Source organism: Procambarus clarkii, chromosome 23 (assembly GCF_040958095.1).
Source record: "Procambarus clarkii isolate CNS0578487 chromosome 23, FALCON_Pclarkii_2.0, whole genome shotgun sequence".
Classification (NCBI taxonomy): domain Eukaryota; kingdom Metazoa; phylum Arthropoda; class Malacostraca; order Decapoda; family Cambaridae; genus Procambarus; species Procambarus clarkii.
The window spans coordinates 19876734-19893973 of record NC_091172.1 but is presented as its reverse complement, the minus strand read 5'-3'; the positions used below and the strand labels follow the sequence as shown (position 1 = coordinate 19893973).

The window sequence follows — 17240 nt, the reverse complement described above, 5'->3', positions numbered from 1 at the left end:
GAAGAACTTCTGAAATAACAGAACAGCAGAAAGCAGAGAGAGAGATAACAGAGAGCATGGCATGAGTATGTCAGTATGAAGAGAGAAGAAGAGAAATAGTATGAAAATGATATAGCAAATATAGCCAAGACCGAACCAAAGCTACTTCTTAGTCACATCAGGAAGAAAAAAACAGTGAAAGAATAAGCGATGAAATTTAGAACGGTGAGGATAGAGACAAAGAGAATGACAAAGAAGTGTGTGAAGGAGTCAACAAGCTAGCAAGGCGAGGTGGCAGTAAACCAGGCGGCCTTGGAAGGGTTCGAAATTACAAGAGATGAGGTCATGAGGCATCTGTTGGATCTGGACGTGAGAAAGGCTGTTGGTCCGGAGGGAATCTCACCGTGGTTACTGAACGAGTGCACAGAAGAACCTGGCTTGCCACTCTCCATAGTGTACAGTAGGTCACTGGAGACGGGAGACTTACCAAAAATATGGAAGACTGCTAATGTAGTCCCAATATACAAAAAGCGTGAGACAAAAGAGACAAAAGGCAATGAACTACAGGCCAGTGCCTTAAACTTGTACATCTTGCAAGGTGATGGAGAGGATCGTTGGACAAACCAAGTAACACATCTGGAGAGAAGGGACTTCGTGACAAACCACCAACACGGGGTCAGGGTAAATCTTGCCTCACTGGTTTAATAGAATTCTACGATCAGGTTATAAAGATTTAGCAAGAAAGAGAAGGTTGAGCAGACTGCATTTTCTTAGAATGCCGGAAAGCGTTTGAAACATTCCCCCATAAGAGGCTGGTGCATAAGTTGGAGAAACAAGCATACGTAACTGGTAGAATGATTCAGTGGATAAGGGAGTACCTCAGCAATAGAAAGCAGAGAGTTACTGTAAGGAGTGAGACCTCAGGTTGGCTTGAAGCCACAAGCGATTTCCCACAGGGTTCTGTACTCGGCCCTATCCTGTTTCTGATATCCGTAAATGATCTTCCAGAGGGTATAGACTCATTCCTCTCAATGTTTGCCGATGATACCAAAGTTATGAGAAGGATTAAGTCAGACGTGGACAGTTTAAGACTTCAAGAAGACCTGGACAAACTGAAGGAATGGTCGAACAAATGGTTGTTAGAATTTAACCCAAGTAAATGTAATAGAATGAAGATAGGTGTAGGGAGCAGAAGGCCAGATTCAAAATATCATTTGGAAGATGAAATTCTTTTAAAATCTGAGAGATAAAGACCTGGGTATTACACCAGACCTGTCCCCCGGAGCATGAGGGGGACAGGTCGATGTTATCATCAAGAGGATAACATCAGTGGCATATGTCAGGTTGGCCAACATAAGAACGGCATTTAGAAACTTGTGTAAGAAATCATTCAGACCCTTGAATGCCACAAATGTCAGACCAATCTGACAATTCTGGGTGCACTGTCCACCTGGGAGCAGATGCTCCCAGTACAGACCACCTTAGAGAGCTGGCAGCCCCAGTACAGACCACCTTAGAGAGCTGGCAGCCCCAGTACAGACCACCTTAGAGAGCTGGCAGCCCCAGTACAGACCACCTTAGAGAGCTGGCAGCCCCAGTATAGACCACCTTAGAGAGCTGGCAGCCCCTGTACAGACCACCTTAGAGAGCTGGCAGCCCCAGTACAGACCACCTTAGAGAGCTGGCAGCCCCAGTACAGACCACCTTAGAGAGCTGGCAGCCCCAGTACAGACCACCTTAGAGAGCTGGCAGCCCCAGTACAGACCACCTTAGAGAGCTGGCAGCCCCAGCACAGACCACCTTAGAGAGCTGGCAGCCCCAGCACAGGCCACCTAATGCCTGGTATGCCCAGTAGGGAGAGCACCTCCCAGAAACTTTTAATTTATCATTGGGGGTCAGCGAGACGACGGTGTGCCCACAGTTCTGCTGAATATTTGAGGGCCTGGAATACGGGTCAGTTTCACTTTGAAATTCTGGCCTTTATGTAAGATAACAAAAACCTTGTGCATGTGATGCTTCTGCTGGTGGGATAACTTGAGGTTATTTTTTTGGTCTTCATCAAGAATGAGTGAGAAAAAGGTAGAGGCAGGGAGGAGGAGGGTTGTGTGGATGGAGGAATAGGGAGAGGTAACGGTAGGAAATGAGAGAGGGAGATAGAGAGCATGCTGGGAGGGAACGGGAGGAAGGGGAAGAAGCAGATGGAACAACAAGACAGAGAGGGAGGGAGGGAGGGAAAGAGATGGAGAGGAGGAACATAGAGGGACGAAAACAGTGACAAAACCAACAACTAAATATGTCGCAGTTTATATCATAGCATTCTTCTTGAATCACAATAGCGCTTCTCGGTTCTGGCGCAGATCTGTTCTGTCTGTGGCCTGTGGTGTGCCTAGATCACTCTCCTCGGCAAATAGAGGAGTTTCTCTCCTCTCAGAGGAGGAGAGAAACTAGGAGAGAAGTGAGAGAACCCAGAGAGAGAAACTCCGGTCCTCTTTAATCAGAGAGAGGACCGCAGAGTTCATATTAATATTCAGATAATATCAAGACATCTCCGGTCTTAATATTATCTGACTGGCCGGATAATAATCTGCCTGATAATCCCGGGTCTATTAGTGACTGTGTGGCTCTTCTGCTCACTCATTATCTGTCAGGAACCTAAATGTACACAGACGTAGGGACAAGTTCTTAGTAAAATACAGCGCACAAGGTAACTGATGCGACATAGACACAGTAAGACATGTGTGTGTGTGGTAGAGCTAGACAGTTGTACTGCAGTTAAACATATGTTATTCCACCAAGTTTTTTTAAGGAATCCGTTTCACGGAATACAAGTCTTTTTATAGTTAAATTTGTTAAAGGATATTTTAGATATTATTATAGACTGTGGGTTGGTTGGTGTTGTCGTCGTTGATCCTTCTCTACGGACAACCCAACCCACAACTCGGTAGAGTGCTTATACTAGGAGATCACCCTTGGCGCTTCTGGCTCTTGGAGAGGGGCTCAACGTCACACGTTCAGGGGATGCGGCTCCAACACTTAGCCTCGTTGTCACGTGCACACACCCACTCGAGCCGCTGTGACTCCCCACTCTCTCCTTATGAGATATGATCTCCTCAATCCCCCTATGACTTACTAGTATTACCTCCTACCCTGTCCACAGCAGTGGTTCGTGGTTCTTCCTCTCTCTCTCTCCTTCTTTACTACCTCCTGGGAAGCCTCACTAGGACAAGGGCAAACACCAGCAAATTGTGACACATTTACTGAACAAAGCACATACACGATACATACACACATATAATAATAATGAATCCTATACTCTATAATATCACAATCAGGTTGCACTCCAATACCATCAGAACTCTATTATCAGCTTATCAAGTGGTATCCTATCTCCTGGTTCACCACCTGATACTATTAACCTCCTCAAGTTGGTCAAGCCTACACACTGTTGCACCATCAGCAAGATAACATATATATATAGAAAATCAGCATTTGAATGCAATAACATATACCAGTATAAATGTTCATTGATACTTCAGTATAAAAAAACTCCTTGACATAAGGATGCCAACAGTCACTCACCTCTCACTGCGTCTTGCACGCTACTGACAACCAAACACTATCAACTCCCTATAAGTAATCCACCAGAACTTCCCCCTTCCACCTCTGGAAGTTCACAACCCTAATATCCTTAGGTTCTTCCGGGCTTCACTACCAGGATCCTCTGCAGCTCCTCCAGGCTGCTATCATGAAGTTTCCTTGTGCAACTACGGTGCTTCACCCTTCTGTTAGGTTCTTCCACAGCTCTCTTGGCTGCTACACCACCTCTACAGAAGCACGTGACACTCCTCTTCACTGCTGCTTCTCCTCACAGCTCGAGGTCCTCTGCTCCACTACCTTGGAGTCTCATCAGCTACTTCATCTGCTGGCTTCGAAGTTCTCAGCAACTTCTTCCCCAAAAGACAAACCTGCAACCCATCGACGTTCCAATAAAATGTTCCCCTTTAACACATAAACAAAAATAACCACACAATATGCTTGCCTCAAACCTCTATCTGTTCTCTACATACAGTGAGAGTGGACTCCCCCGTTTTGGGCGGGTCCATACTCCACCTCGCCTGCGGCGGTCCTCACTCACTGGGAGGGTCTTCCTCCATCCGGAGCCGGGCTCCCTCAGTCGTCCGCCAGCGCTCAGAGCGGACGGACGTCGCTCCGTGCTCCTCCCTCTTCACTCTCCTATTTCAGGCCTTCTGCCTTATTAAAACATGTCTAACTTATAAATAAACATTGCTACTGTCGCTGGGCACACGACCAAACTACAAGCGATCACTATGAACTGGCGTATATCGTGCTTACCACAGATTAATTGGTCGAGGGCGCTTTCCCTCTGACGGCGTCTGGTCAGGGCGCTCCCACGGCCCACAATAATGCTTCTGGGCGATTTAATATCTGCTCGTCGACCAGGACTTGAGACCACAACGTTCCCAGCTCGATTCCACAGCTGGTACGTCCGCACACTTCTCCTCTCTTCGAGATATATCCCTAGGGGTTCCCTTCTGGCGGGAGCTCAAACGGAGCGCGGCTTCCCCCTGCGATGTCTGGCACTCAAGTGAGGTCAAGGTCCTCCGGAAGCGAGCCTCACGCCTCCAGCAAAATGTCCACATCTCCTAGCCAGTCATTTATCTGTTTTCTTCTTCATTGCCCATAATCTTAAATTGTTTTACATATCCAACCAGCCATTTTTCATATGGGTTATCACCTCAAATTTTGCTAGACCTTCTAATCAGGTCAGGCTTGACGAATAACTCTCAAGGAGGGAGACTCGTTTCTCCTGCAGGCTGAGATCATAACACTCCCCTCCCCTTATTTTTGAGAGTTATTCCGGTGGCAAAGCTCGGGATAATACATCCGCCACCACACTGTCTCGTTCTTCACCCGATATACTCTCTTAGGAGTCTACAATTAATTCGTTGCACCTTGCAACATCTGGCTCACAACTCTCCAGGAACATGTTCTTCTCACAAATGATCTGACTTCTCTGGCACCTCTTGGCTAGGCTGTCCTCCTTGGACGCCTGCACTCCATCGGTCCACTCTACTTATTGTTTCCACCCTCCGTTTCCTCGTCTTCTTCTCTCCTCGTCCAGAGTCAGACATCTGCTGTCTGTACCTCCTCTGTCGTCTTCACACTTCCATCTACTGCCATTATACTTTCGTCTCCTGTCATCATACTTCACTCCCTCGTCTTCACCAACTATCCTCCCTTTCGTCTCCTCATTTGTCCAAGACCTCATCCTGTTTGACTTCCACCGAGTCCTCGGCTTTCCTCTATTCCTCCATGCTTGTATCATCTTCCTCTCCCCACACTTTTTACCTCTATGCAACTCCATTTCTTCTCCTTCGACTCTTCTTCGTTCCCTAAAAGTTTCTTCGGGCACTATACTACATCCAACAGCACTCGACCATACATGTCGCTCTACCTCTCCTAGAGTGCTCGTAAGCATCTCTCCACACATACTGTCTCTTCTCCTTTCATTTTCTCGGCTATTACTTTTCTTCATTATCTTTTCTCCACGTTTTCTGTGAAACATGTCAACTCCTGACATCTCAAACAACTTAACTCCACTATCCCTATGCCTCTGTGCTCGTGGACAACGTGACGCTCTACTCCCGTCCTCAGTATGTCCACATCTTTCCTCATTCATACTCAGCACAGTTGCATTCACCTTCCGACTCTTAATTTCAGCAGTCTGGGCTCTACTCAGGTCCGCTCTCTTCACAGTATTCTTCTTCGGCTGGGTCATCTTCACTTTTGACCTCACCGAGACTTCATTTTCCTGGGCTGGACCTTCATCAAACAGCCATGCTATATCTACGTCGATATCTTCCACCGGCTGAATCGACACTGTCTCACCTTCTCCAGTGTCTACCTCGTCGGCCATCTCTGCCTTCGTCACTACCGAGACAGGGTACTCAATGGCTTGGCGGTCTCCTGACTCATCTCCTCGGATGTCAGTCAGGTTCACACTCTCAGGTGTCCCACCCGTGCCGTGGCCTTCTGGGCTCTCCTCTGGCACAGTCTCCGCTATGACTCTTGGCAACACCTTTGTCCCGCACAAGTCATTTCCCAGGATCACTTGGACTCCTGGAATAGGTATGTCGGGGCACACTCCCAACATCACCTCCGCCGACACATATTCCGACCTTAGCTGGACAGTACAAACGGGCATGTCACTCTCCGACAATAACCCATATACTCTCATCTTACTCCTGCCAGCTAACCGTCGATCATTCCCAATCAGGCTTCTCGTAATCAAGCTCTGATTAGCTCCGGTATCTCTTAAGATACCAACTTCTACCTCAGGTTGGCCTCCTATTCTGATCCAACCTTTGCTCATGAACGGCCTATACCTCTCGTTCACTAAGTTCGCTCTCTGTGGTTTGTCTTCGAACACATTAGTATATTTACCTCGGGGGTCACACATGGCCAGGGTCACAACTCTCTTGCCCTGCCTACAATCTCGCATCACGTGACCCAATCCGTTACAATTGTAACATCTCATCTGGGAAAAGTCTCTTCTATATGTACCAGAGTAGCTCTGACTCTGCCCACTCGTATTGGACTTCCTCGGGCCAGACGTACTACTCGTACTCTGTGGAGCTTTACTGGACTCTTGATTTCCTGGATAACGATCAGTTTCTCGTTTTGCTCCTCCATCCTCACTTTCAGATGAAGTGCGCGACCTACTCTTCTGAGTTTTAGGGTACTTACTTTTATCTACCCATTTATCAAAATTTTTCTCACCCCAAACTCTTCTGGGCCTCTCATAATTTCTTCCTCCCCAGACTCCATTGGATCTGCAATTGCTGCGTCTCGCCTCGCTTCTCACTCTGTTCTCCCTTAAGCTCTTGTATGCTTCAGTAATCATATCCGCCCTATCTGCGGCATCTTTCACCTCCATTATCCCTGCTTCTTGGATCTTGAACTTTGTTTCGGGATGCATCATCTCCAAGAACTTTTCCATGACCATCAGTTGCTTCAGGTCAGCGTAAGATCCAACTCCAGCAGCCTCAATCCACTTCTGGAATCGTCTTTCCAGATCTCTTGCTGTCTCAGCAAACGTACATGCTCCAACTTTGCTCATCTCTCTGAAGCGCTTTCTATAAGCTTCTGGGGTTAACTGAAACGAGCGCAATATGCTGCTCTTTACTGTGGCGTAATCCTGGCACTCTTCCAGTGACAATTGGGTGTATGCCTCCCTGGCTGCACCGGTCAATCTTAACTGGACCAGCTGGGCCCATTCCTCCTGTGGCCACTCCTTGATACTGGCTACTTTCTCAAAATGCTCGAAGAAGCTCTCTGCCTCTTCGGGCACAAACAAGGGAATGTCCTTCTCCCTAACCCTAACATCTGGTGGGTGTGATACCTGGGTGGTGCTCTCTGGCAACCCATGTTCAATCCTTTGCTCAGCCAAGGTTCTATTCGCTTCTATCTGCATTTGTTTTGTTCTCTCTTTTTCTACTTCCAACCTGGTTTTCTCTTTTTCTACTTCCAGCCTGGTTTTCTCTTTTTCTACTTCCAGCCTGGTTTTCTCTTTTTCCTTCTCGGTTTCATTCTTCATCTGGAGTTCCAATTTCATCTTTTCCAGCTGGAACTGTCTCTCCTCACGCTGTTGTTGGATCTGGAGCTCTAACTGGAATCTCTCCAAGCTCCTATTTCGGCTACTCCTGCTACTGCGGCTACTCTTGCTGCTCCTACTCGATCCCTGGGATCTCACGTCATCCTGCCCATCATCCTCCTTTCTACTTTCAGCTCCTTCCTGGGCTCCTTGTTCTGCCGCTTCACTTCTGGCTCTCAACTGCCTCAGGATCTCATCCTTCATCCCAGCTACTTTAGATGCTTTCAACCTGATGCCACATTTTTCTGCTATTTGTTTCAATTGATCCCTCGTGCAACCTTCTAAATCCTCAGGCTTGCCTGACTCCACAAATGCTTGCACCTTATCCATCTTGTCCTGTGAGTCTTCCCAAGAGAGAGAGTATACACCTGCGGTCACACAGTTTATTTCAGCAAGGGTGTACAAATCCACTCTTGGACAGGGTGTGGGTGTGTCAGTTCACTCTCCCGGACACAGGCCCCCAATTTATTATAGACTGTGGGTTGGTTGGTGTTGTCGTCGTTGATCCTTCTCTACGGACAACCCAACCCACAACTCGGTAGAGTGCTTATACTAGGAGATCACCCTTGGCGCTTCTGGCTCTTGGAGAGGGGCTCAACGTCACACGTTCAGGGGATGCGGCTCCAACACTTAGCCTCGTTGTCACGTGCACACACCCACTCGAGCCGCTGTGACTCCCCACTCTCTCCTTATGAGATATGATCTCCTCAATCCCCCTATGACTTACTAGTATTACCTCCTACCCTGTCCACAGCAGTGGTTCGTGGTTCTTCCTCTCTCTCTCTCCTTCTTTACTACCTCCTGGGAAGCCTCACTAGGACAAGGGCAAACACCAGCAAATTGTGACACATTTACTGAACAAAGCACATACACGATACATACACACATATAATAATAATGAATCCTATACTCTATAATATCACAATCAGGTTGCACTCCAATACCATCAGAACTCTATTATCAGCTTATCAAGTGGTATCCTATCTCCTGGTTCACCACCTGATACTATTAACCTCCTCAAGTTGGTCAAGCCTACACACTGTTGCACCATCAGCAAGATAACATATATATATAGAAAATCAGCATTTGAATGCAATAACATATACCAGTATAAATGTTCATTGATACTTCAGTATAAAAAAACTCCTTGACATAAGGATGCCAACAGTCACTCACCTCTCACTGCGTCTTGCACGCTACTGACAACCAAACACTATCAACTCCCTATAAGTAATCCACCAGAACTTCCCCCTTCCACCTCTGGAAGTTCACAACCCTAATATCCTTAGGTTCTTCCGGGCTTCACTACCAGGATCCTCTGCAGCTCCTCCAGGCTGCTATCATGAAGTTTCCTTGTGCAACTACGGTGCTTCACCCTTCTGTTAGGTTCTTCCACAGCTCTCTTGGCTGCTACACCACCTCTACAGAAGCACGTGACACTCCTCTTCACTGCTGCTTCTCCTCACAGCTCGAGGTCCTCTGCTCCACTACCTTGGAGTCTCATCAGCTACTTCATCTGCTGGCTTCGAAGTTCTCAGCAACTTCTTCCCCAAAAGACAAACCTGCAACCCATCGACGTTCCAATAAAATGTTCCCCTTTAACACATAAACAAAAATAACCACACAATATGCTTGCCTCAAACCTCTATCTGTTCTCTACATACAGTGAGAGTGGACTCCCCCGTTTTGGGCGGGTCCATACTCCACCTCGCCTGCGGCGGTCCTCACTCACTGGGAGGGTCTTCCTCCATCCGGAGCCGGGCTCCCTCAGTCGTCCGCCAGCGCTCAGAGCGGACGGACGTCGCTCCGTGCTCCTCCCTCTTCACTCTCCTATTTCAGGCCTTCTGCCTTATTAAAACATGTCTAACTTATAAATAAACATTGCTACTGTCGCTGGGCACACGACCAAACTACAAGCGATCACTATGAACTGGCGTATATCGTGCTTACCACAGATTAATTGGTCGAGGGCGCTTTCCCTCTGACGGCGTCTGGTCAGGGCGCTCCCACGGCCCACAATAATGCTTCTGGGCGATTTAATATCTGCTCGTCGACCAGGACTTGAGACCACAACGTTCCCAGCTCGATTCCACAGCTGGTACGTCCGCACACTTCTCCTCTCTTCGAGATATATCCCTAGGGGTTCCCTTCTGGCGGGAGCTCAAACGGAGCGCGGCTTCCCCCTGCGATGTCTGGCACTCAAGTGAGGTCAAGGTCCTCCGGAAGCGAGCCTCACGCCTCCAGCAAAATGTCCACATCTCCTAGCCAGTCATTTATCTGTTTTCTTCTTCATTGCCCATAATCTTAAATTGTTTTACATATCCAACCAGCCATTTTTCATATGGGTTATCACCTCAAATTTTGCTAGACCTTCTAATCAGGTCAGGCTTGACGAATAACTCTCAAGGAGGGAGACTCGTTTCTCCTGCAGGCTGAGATCATAACAATATATACAAATCTATCAAACCAATCTATCAAAAGGCTGAGAAGGCTACGCTTTCTCAGCCTTTCAAACATCAACCAGACACCAACCCAACCTAATCTAACCTACCACAGCCTAATTTAACCTAACCTACCAAAGCTTTAATTCAACCTTACCAAATCTAATCTTAACTAACCTAGCATGGTCAATGCTAAGTAAATCAAACCTAATCATACCTAACCTGAAATTAGTTTAGGTGAGAAAACGAGCAATGTGCATAATCCTGTGTGTGATTTGATGAAGTTAACCTTGACGTTCTCTGTGTGGATGGGACTGAGGTTGACCTTGAAATGAGCCCGAGGATAACCAAATGACAAATATAGCAGGATATGGGGGATAACGCATATGTTATTATTTGACCAGACCACACACTAGAAGGTGAGGGGACGACGACGTTTCGGTCAGTCCTGGCACATTCTCAAGTCGAGTGTGCTTCATTCTCACAATTGAATTGAGAATGGTCCAGGACGGACCGAAACGTCGTCGTCCCCTCACCTTCTAGTGTGTGGTCTGGTCAAACTACTTCAGCCACGTAATTGTGACTCATCGCTTGCATAAATTATTGTATTTGTCTTAAATTGTCTCCTCGTTATCATTACAGAATGTATTAAATCATAAATTTATATTATTAAATGTATTCATCAAATAGGAATGTCGATATTTTGTAGTCTTCCATGGAAGTGGCCTTCAGGCTAATCACAGAGCGCATGTAGTTGCTTGTTTGCCTCGATATTTTGTGTTATGGAACTTCGGTTTGTAAATTTTAAAGTTATATTACCATTTGCACATTTGCAACTTTTGGCTGTTAGGGATGCTTGATATTCATCGACTTCAACTCGTAGACTTCATTTGACGGATTAATTTTCATGGACTTCAGGCCCAAACAATTTCGATTATATTCGTACATGAGCCTCCATTAACGTGTTCTCTTTCACAGGCGTTCACTCACAAATAAAATGTGTTACTTCCACATGAATATGTGTTCAAAACAGAGTAAAGATCTTGTGTACAAATAACCACTTAGAGCAATACTGTATTACAATAATTCACTACAAGCCTGAAGTTCAGGATGCCATGAGAAGCTGCAACCAATGTTTGAGTCGGTTCATGTATTCAGAAACAATGGACAAACAACAAATTATAAACGATTGGATGCAATTCAACATGAGCAACTGATAATGGCGACGCATGACAAAACTATCGCAATGGTACGTCGTGTTTGCTGTATCACACAAACATAAGCATTAACACAAGCGCACAAACTCAAAAACACACACACACACACAAATACACACAGACGCACACACACACACACTCACACACACACTCACACACACACACACACACACACACACACACACACACACACACACACACACACACACACACACACACACACACACACACTCACACACTCCAACACACACACTAATGCATAGATGGAATGCATTAGGCAGTGATGTGGTAGAGGCTGACTCCATACACAGTTTCAAATGTAATTATGACAGAGCCCAGTAAGCTCAGGAATCTGTACACCAGTTGATTGACAGTTGAGAGGCCGGACCAAAGAACCGGAGCTCAACCCCGGCAAGCACAAATAGGTGAGGACAAAAAGGTAAGTACACACAGAGAAACAAACATCACAGACACTTCAGAAGTGAAACTACTAAATGCAGGATGGTTAAGTTTAACAAATTCGATCCCCACTGAATTAGAGCTTGCGAGATACGACTGTTAACAGGGAACTACTGCAAGGCTCCACTATTGCGATTCTCCCGCTGATCGACGAGCGAGACATCGTTAGTGTCGCTAACGAACACTCCATCTTTGAGTCCTTCTCATTCTCCAAAATGTGTTTTCCTCCCTCCTCTGTGCATCTGAGGCCTCACTCACTCTTACAAATTCGTCGCTGATGCGAGAGCTCTGCAAGGAAAACAAACTGTGTCTGTGTTGTTGTGGCGGCGTAACCACGCTCCACCTTCCTCCAAGTCTCTCGCTATTTGCAATGTTCGTTCCTTCCATCCCTTGCCTTATTATTTGCAATGTTTAAGTTTATTTTGGTTGGATTAATTGTTTTGTTTTACCAGTTTTGAATGTTACAGTATTTTAGCGAAAATGTATATGTAAATGTATATGGCAGTTTTTAAGCTTTAGTGTTTATGTAGAGTATTTAAGACTATGTGACTTGACACACACAGTCTAAAATACTCTCTAAATACACACACACACACACTCACACACACACACACACACACACACACACACACACACACACACACACACACACACACACACACACACAATGCACACACACACACACATACACACACACACACACACACACACACACACACACACACACACACACACACACACACACACACACACACACACACATGTCGGCCGCATGCTCTACTCTGGCAAAGGTCAGAACATCCTTTAGTAACTTAAATAAGGAGGCTTTTAAATCACTGCATACCGCCTGTTTTAGACTATGCTGCCTGGTCGTGGAGCTCCCAATCTAACAAAACACATAAGAAAGCTCGAAAGGATGCAGAAGGTTCTAATGAGACTAGTCCAAGAATTGCAAGGGATGAGGAATGAAGAGAGACTGAAAGAACTGAACCTGACGACGCTAGAAAGGAGAGAGAGAGGGGAGACATAAAAGATTTATAAAGCACTTAAAGAGACTGGCAGAGTTGACAAAGCGGAAATGAATAAAAATAATTGAATAAAAATATAACAAGAGGACACGGATGGTAGCTGGAGACTTAGATGTGTCATAGAGATGCTAGAAAGTTCTCTTTTTGAGTAAAGGTTGTGAGTAAACGAGATAAGCTAATAAAGCAGGTGGTAGAAGCAAAATAAATTGACAACTTTAAAAGCAATTATGATTGGGAACTAGGTCAAGAGGCATTGTATTAGACAACTAGTAGCTAGAAAAGCGGAGTCCAAGGGATAGAGCTCAATCCTGCAGGCACAATTAGGTGAGTAAAAAGACACTCAAGCACCCCATAACTCAGCCACACACCTGGCTAGCCTCCTCTCCCTTGATTGCTACCAGCTGCTCCAATTAACCCAATTAAACGATCTACGATGCTAACCTCGGATAAATCACACTCAAATTGGCTGCGTCCTTCACTATCTCTCCTCTCTGCCCTCCTCCTCCTCCTCCTCCTCTTGTCTCTCCTATCCTCTCCCCTCGTATCTCCCTGATTCACCCGTCCCATGAGCACTTGAAGACTGACCAATTGAGCTGTACTAATAGGTTGCCAGAAAATCTGAATATCAGTTAACCAATAGATATTCTTGCTGTATGACACGGGTCGAGGACGGGAACTTGTGATCCGTGGTACTCAGCTGGGATATGGCTGTAGTCTAAGTGTGAAAAGCACAGGCCAAACAAGAGGCGAATTTGCATTACAATATGAGTGATTATCGCTTCCAAGCATGCAGATGGGAAGAGGGGGGGCCGAGGGGTTAGGGTGGAAGGGGGCGAGGGGTGAGAGATGAGGGACGAGGGGTGAGGGAGGAGGGGTGGAGGGGTGAGAGAGGAGAGGTGAGGGGTGAGAGAGGAGGGAGAGTGCCAGCTTTATGGTGTACACGTTTGCTTGAAAGCTTCGCTAATTCTACTTATGTAATAGACCTTGTTGGACTAAGTTTTGGGCCCCGCCTTACCATTTGCTTGTCGCCTAATGCGATGCCACCAGACGTCGTTGGAGTCGTTACGGCAGACTGTGAGTCACAATATCGTGGCTGATGTTTAAGTCCCCATCTGAGTCTTTACACTACTTCAGGGACCATTTTTTTACAATCTATCTTATTCAACTTTCTGTGTTCCTTTCAGAAAATAAATATATACTCCCATCCATGTAGCTTTCACTGCATTTTTGGGTAATGTGTATTTCTAGTATTTATGTATATGTAATTTCGATGTGATGACCAGACCACACACCAGAAGATGAAGAGACGACGACGGTTCGGTCCGTCATGGACCATTAACAAGTCTATCCATCCTAACTTCGATGTATTTCTAACTTCTGCATGTCCAGTCATTTCTGCTGGACGGTAGAGCGACGGTCTCGCTTCATGCAGGTCGGCGTTCAATCCCCGATCGTCCAAGTGGTTAGACTCCATTCTTTTCCCACCGTCCAATCCCCAATCCTCATCCTCATCCTTTCCGAGTGCTATATAGGCGTTATGACTTGGCGTTTTCCCTTGATAGTCCCCTTTCCTTTTATATTCTCTGCTGCTGATGTTGGCCATCATTGCATATGCTGCTGATGTGATTCTATCGATGCGTGTCTCCGATGAGGGGTTTCGTGTGACGTTTATTCACAGGTCTTTTTTATATTGGCAGTTTCCCCCTCATTTACCTGTGTTCTTCTTTCTCACACTCTTTATTTCTTCATTTTCTCATGGCCTTGCATTTGTATGAGTCATAATTGGCCAGACCACTTCCGAAAGTGTAATAGTTTGAAATTGGCTCTATTGGAGGAGCTGTTGGGTTGATTAAGCCACCCAAGAGGTGGCACGGGCATGAATAGCCCGAAATGGAGGAGCTGTTACTTAATTTATTTTATACTTCCGTCCCATCTTTAACTCTTTATCCTGGCCCCTTCCAAGGGGTATATAATCGTAATGGATTGGCGCTTTCTCCTGATAATTTTCCTCCCTTGCCCGAATGGAGGCAGGAAGAGCGTTCTGAGTTTGTCTGCAGCGAAATTGTCATATATTGGTGTCACATTTTGGCCAACTCTGTGGAAAGGAAATGGAACTATGATGAAGGGAAGGGAACTATCAGGAGAAAACGCCATTCCATTACGACTATATGGCACTGGGAAGGGGTCAGGGTAAGGATTTTGGGTTGGGATGGGGGGAAGGAATGGTGTCCAACCACTTGGACTGTCGGGAATTGAACGCCGACCTGCATGAAGCGAGACCGCCACTCTACCGTCCAGCCCAAATGGTTGGGCGCCAACACTGTGGGCAAAGCTAGAGAACTATAGTATGGTTTTGTTATGGATTTTTGTTACGACTAACGTCTAATGGGCTTCGTTCATGTTACGTGTAGTCTGACAGTCCTTGAAAGAAAGTTAGTAACTATCCATAAGTTATTAGTTGTTACAACAATATTTATTGAAAGCACTTGGACCGGTCGGTACAACTACCAGCTTGCTTTTTACTGGTCGGCGTTCCAACCCTGATGGGCCAGGTAGGTGGCCATCGTTTCTTCTCCTCCCCCCACCTGTCTAAACTCCACTTATGTCCTTGCTTATGTCCTCTCCATGTGCTATATAGTCATACTGGCTGAGCGGTTTCTCTTCAGAATTTAATTTCCTTCCCTTCATTAGTACTTTTCAATAGATATAAAATACTAGAATAGACCTGAGGTGAGATATAAGACATCTTGTTAAGCAGACATTGACGTTTATAATCATAGAATCCGTGAGCAAAATAGTTTCATGGCATTGCAATAGTGATTGTGGTACTTTATGTAAGGCAGAGAAACCACAGCTCACATTGCTCACAGTGTGCGAGAAAAAGGTCTGTTTCGATAGAGCATTCCCCAGTGTATTTGTGCCCATGGTTGTGGGGTCCTGACAAACTTTGAATACCTCGTTTTGTGTTATTACCTTCGTCAACCTTGTATCATCTGTGACCAGTCACATACAATAGTGTTCGTCTTCAAATTTGCAATTTAAATAAATTAAAACAAATTGGGAACCATCATTGATCTTAGAGGGGAGTCCTCAAGCATCATTTCCCTATTTTAGTTTCTCACATCATTCTGTCACTTCTTGCCGCGTATTCGATAGATTCACCCTCTAGCTCTATTCCAATTGCCTTGATATAACATTTAGCATGAAATGAAGCTTCTTGTGCTGTACGAGATCCAAACCTTTTCTGTAAAGCAAATAGTGCACATTCATCTGCTTTCTTCTCTTGGCGGGGAGGTCAACGTCATGCTATGGACCTCGTAGAATTCCAGTAGGTTGTTCTGCCGGGATTTTCATTCTCTCTTTTCGTGTTTGCGCTTCATTGCAAGGTTTAGTCTTCATTTGTGTTGCATTATTGTCTTGTTTTTTCCCTCTACCACCTTACGTTGTTACAGTGTTAAGGACACTGATGTTTCGTGGTCCCTGTCTACTTTGTTGTTCTGTGGGATAATGTTTACGTGTTTCCTGAAGACTTCATCAACCATTGACCCCAGAGTTACGCTGAAGATCTTCACAAGTGGTTCGCTGAGGTTCATGGTAACTTTGTTTAGAACCCAAGTGGAGACTCTACCAGAACCATGGGACTCTGTTTCATTCCTTCCCTATTTTTCTGTTATTCTTAGGATATATATTGTTAAAACTTGGTGTCCAGCGTATCATTTCAGAGAGCTAAACTGAGGAAATATTTAATGTTTGTGTAGTTATGTGTCAGATCAAGACCGATTTGGACTCATTACTTCCGTGTCCTCCTCCTCCTCCTCCTCCTCCTCCTCTTCCTCTTCCTCCTCCTTACTTATGACCTTCTCCCCTTCATCTTCTCCATCCCCGTTCTCCTCCTTTCCGTCGATATATTCTTCCCTTCGTGATTTCATACTCTCAGTGAATTCTTCAATCTTTTCCTAACTTTCTCTACGCCTTCTCCTCTTCTCTCGACCTCCTCCTCTTCCCTCGGTCTTCTCCGCTTCCCTTCCTGACCTTATTGATCATCACGTCACGCTTTGACCTCTTCAACCCTCCTTCGTCTTCTGGCAAAATTTGCATCCCAGTGCGGCTACCCCGGGCCTTCAAAGACCAAAAAAAGAAAAATTCATGTGCGCCCTACTACGACGAAGACTAAATGCTTCCAGTTAGAAGCAGAGCCAATGTGGCAGCGGATTAAAAAAATTAAAAGGTAAAACCATTAGCTATTACCCGTGACTGGGATGCATAATTAGCTGATTATATTATGGAGTGGGAGCCTTTTTTTACCCCTTGATAATCTAGCCTGTGACAAGCGACGGGCAAATGGCAGGCTAATGTTGTTCTTAAATTGGCCAGTTTAGGGCCAAAAAAGACGACGTAGCAAGGGTGATAATTACATCCATTACGCGAATTATTTTATGAA

The 17240-nt window shown here is 45.7% G+C and overlaps 2 protein-coding genes across 4 annotated transcripts in view; one reads left to right on the top strand and one right to left on the bottom strand.

Annotated features, from left to right (window-relative positions):
* LOC123764029 (glutamate receptor 1) overlaps window positions 1-17240 on the top strand; it is a 706396-nt gene that overhangs the window by 671222 nt on the left and 17934 nt on the right. The window lies entirely within an intron of this gene.
* Window positions 3220-10062, bottom strand: LOC138367875 (uncharacterized). Of its 2 annotated transcripts, none has more exons than XR_011229434.1 (2): window positions 4333-10062; window positions 3220-3944 (listed from the first exon to the last, which is right to left on the bottom strand). XR_011229434.1 is itself a non-coding variant. In XM_069329941.1 (2 exons), exon 2 carries the CDS (start codon window positions 7982-7984, stop codon window positions 5075-5077), a length of 2910 nt encoding a protein of 969 aa, XP_069186042.1. In that variant the 5' UTR covers window positions 7985-9216; window positions 9605-10062; the 3' UTR covers window positions 3220-5074. The 2 variants fall into 2 exon arrangements, 1 of the variants encoding a protein (XP_069186042.1); XM_069329941.1 differs by having other exon boundaries at window positions 3220-9216; window positions 9605-10062.